Source organism: Sander vitreus, unplaced genomic scaffold (assembly GCF_031162955.1).
Source record: "Sander vitreus isolate 19-12246 unplaced genomic scaffold, sanVit1 R1_20, whole genome shotgun sequence".
NCBI classification, from domain to species: Eukaryota; Metazoa; Chordata; class Actinopteri; order Perciformes; family Percidae; genus Sander; species Sander vitreus.
In genome coordinates, this window is record NW_027595399.1 from 20,001 (window position 1) to 22,500 (window position 2,500).

At 45.7% G+C, this 2,500-nt stretch overlaps 1 protein-coding gene across 1 annotated transcript in view; it reads left to right on the forward strand.

Annotated features, from left to right (window-relative positions):
- Positions 1-2,500, forward strand: part of LOC144513189 (uncharacterized) — a 21,758-nt gene that overhangs the window by 17,396 nt on the left and 1,862 nt on the right. The window contains exon 5 of the mRNA XM_078244181.1: positions 2,266-2,357. Within this exon, the coding sequence (XP_078100307.1) occupies positions 2,266-2,357 (92 nt within the window). The remainder of the gene's footprint in view (positions 1-2,265; positions 2,358-2,500) is intronic.

The following is a 2,500-nucleotide window of genomic DNA, read 5'->3' on the forward strand; positions in this document are numbered from 1 at the left end:
TTTCTAAATATCTGTCTGAACCCGGCCCGGCCCGGCGGGCTCGGGTCGGGTATCCATCCTCTAGTGTGCACGTGCATGTGAGGGAGAGAGGGGGCAGCTGACAGCACTGCGAAGGTAACAAGCTTACCTAAGGCTGTTTTATGGTTGTGTGTAGAATCAATGACGTACCCCCACAAACCCCTCTGCGTCTACGCCGTAGCCTGACATCACCTCTCGAAAAATGTAACTACACGTTGTATGATAGAATGTGTAAATATGGGTTAATAGGTGTGGCAGCAATCGCTTCAGGGTGACGGGTCAGGACACTGCTCCAATGTTCAGGTGAGAGTGTGGGGGGAAAGGAGAGGCAGAGTCCAGGGTTGCAGTTTAGATGGTTTATATAAACAAATAGGCTTGTGTTTCTGTGTGTGTGGTTCTGTAACAACAAAGCACAGCAATACAGACTGTTTAGAAAGGATAATTACAGACCAATAGCAAGACAAACCTAAACTAAACAGCCATCTACGAATAGCATGCACAGAGCAATGTTAATGGCTAACAATAATAACTAGAATGCAATGAGCTATCAATTAAAGATTAACAAACACAAAGGCATTCATGTAACCTCTATAAATGACAGTCATACGAATTATAACAAGCATTTAAACAGAATAAACAACCAAACTATTCAGTGCACAGCATATAATAGCTATGAGACTGTAAAACACAGTTAAACAGACTATTACAAGCTAGCAGCTAGCTCTGAATCCCGTTGTAAGCTAACAGAAACCTAAATACATTCACGGCTAATAAACACTAACTGTGTGTTACCTAACACAACAATTAAACTTACATTTCCATGGAGGCACACTAGAAAGAAACTGTCCATCAACAATCGCCGCAGACTAAACTCAAGTCCAGCTGATGTCTGCTCCTCATTGCTTCTCACTCGCTGCTGCGTTCAGGGGGCGTCAGCAGTGTAGGCACACAGAGTACACATGCAGAGTACGTGATCAGGCACAGTGGAAACATGCACAGGGCATCAACAACATGAAATCAAGGAGAGGGTTAACTTCTTCTGCTCCATATTTCACAATGTGGTCAGAAAGAACAGGGGAGACACACACACACACACACACACACACACACACACACATACACACACACACACACACACACACACACACACACACACACACACACACACACACACACACGCCGGCTCGACGCACACCAGGCCACTTACGTAGGCTATGGAGAAAGCTCTGCGTGGAGCCTCCCCAGGGCCTAACAGCCCTCAGTGTTGTCAGCTGAAGCCCAGTCCCTGTACGCAAACAACGTCATATCATCAATGATAGGGAGCCCAGCAACGGCCATGATGAGCTCCTCCTCCTTTTTCTCTGAACTAATGTTTTGGTAGGAACGACAGTTTACATCGTATGTTTCTCTGGGATCAGCCAGCGTGAAGGACGTCTATGTTCTGATTGGTTGCTGGTCGTTTGGTGTCATAGCTCATTACCATAAAGTTGACCAAACTTCAACTCTCTGCTTGACGCTCTGGTCGCTCAACACGCCCAACAACGCGACGCCGACAGATTTACCGCTCCTTGCAGCTGAGAGAAGCAGCTTCCTTTGAAGATGAATCACTTCCTGTAGCGTTGAAGCTCCAGTCGGCCGCGGTGCGTAGTCACGGTAACCCTCGCGGTGTCCTCCGGTCGACCTGCTACTTTGGGTTTTACTGGCTCAACATTTCAACATTTTGCTGTTCTTTTTCTCCACTTTTCTCCACTTTTTTCTCGATTTTATTCATATTTAAGTCACTTTTTTCCCAATATTTTTTAACAAGTTAGTGTCACCTATGGGGATGTTTTTGGTGGGTTTTTTTGGCCACTTTTTCGATTTGTTTGGGTCACTTTTCATCATATTCTGATGTAGAAAGGGTTTTGTAAATGGGTCAAATTTGACCCGAGGACAGGTTAAGAAGGAGCTGTAGTTCTGTGAAATGTTTAAAGACTGCAGCTGAACCTTTGGTGTCCTAAAAACCCACCGGGGTCGAGCACTTAATAAAGAATCCATGTTTCCTAATAATTCTCCACAATCTCTGTAAGCGTGTCAGAGTTTGTGCTGAACAACAGCTCCCCCTGGTGGACAGAACACCTTCCCTCATTCATCCCTGAGTTTAGTCTGCTGACTAAACATTGTGTGTCCCAGCGAGGAGCAGTACATGTGATCATAACAAAGTTATGTTATATTTTTGTACTATGACGTGTGATTTTGTGTGTTCAGAGGGAACTTTGAGGATGAGAGGCCGTTTGTTGAAGGAGACTGGTGCTCCAGATGTCCTGAAAACCTGCAGAAGTGTGAAAACAACCTGTGTGGTAGGAAACACTCTCACACGCACACACACACACACACACACACACACACACACACACACACACACACACACACACACCCACTACCACCAATAGGTTAGGTCCAGTAGCCTACGTTGAGGAACCAGGCGCTGGTCTGGAGGGAG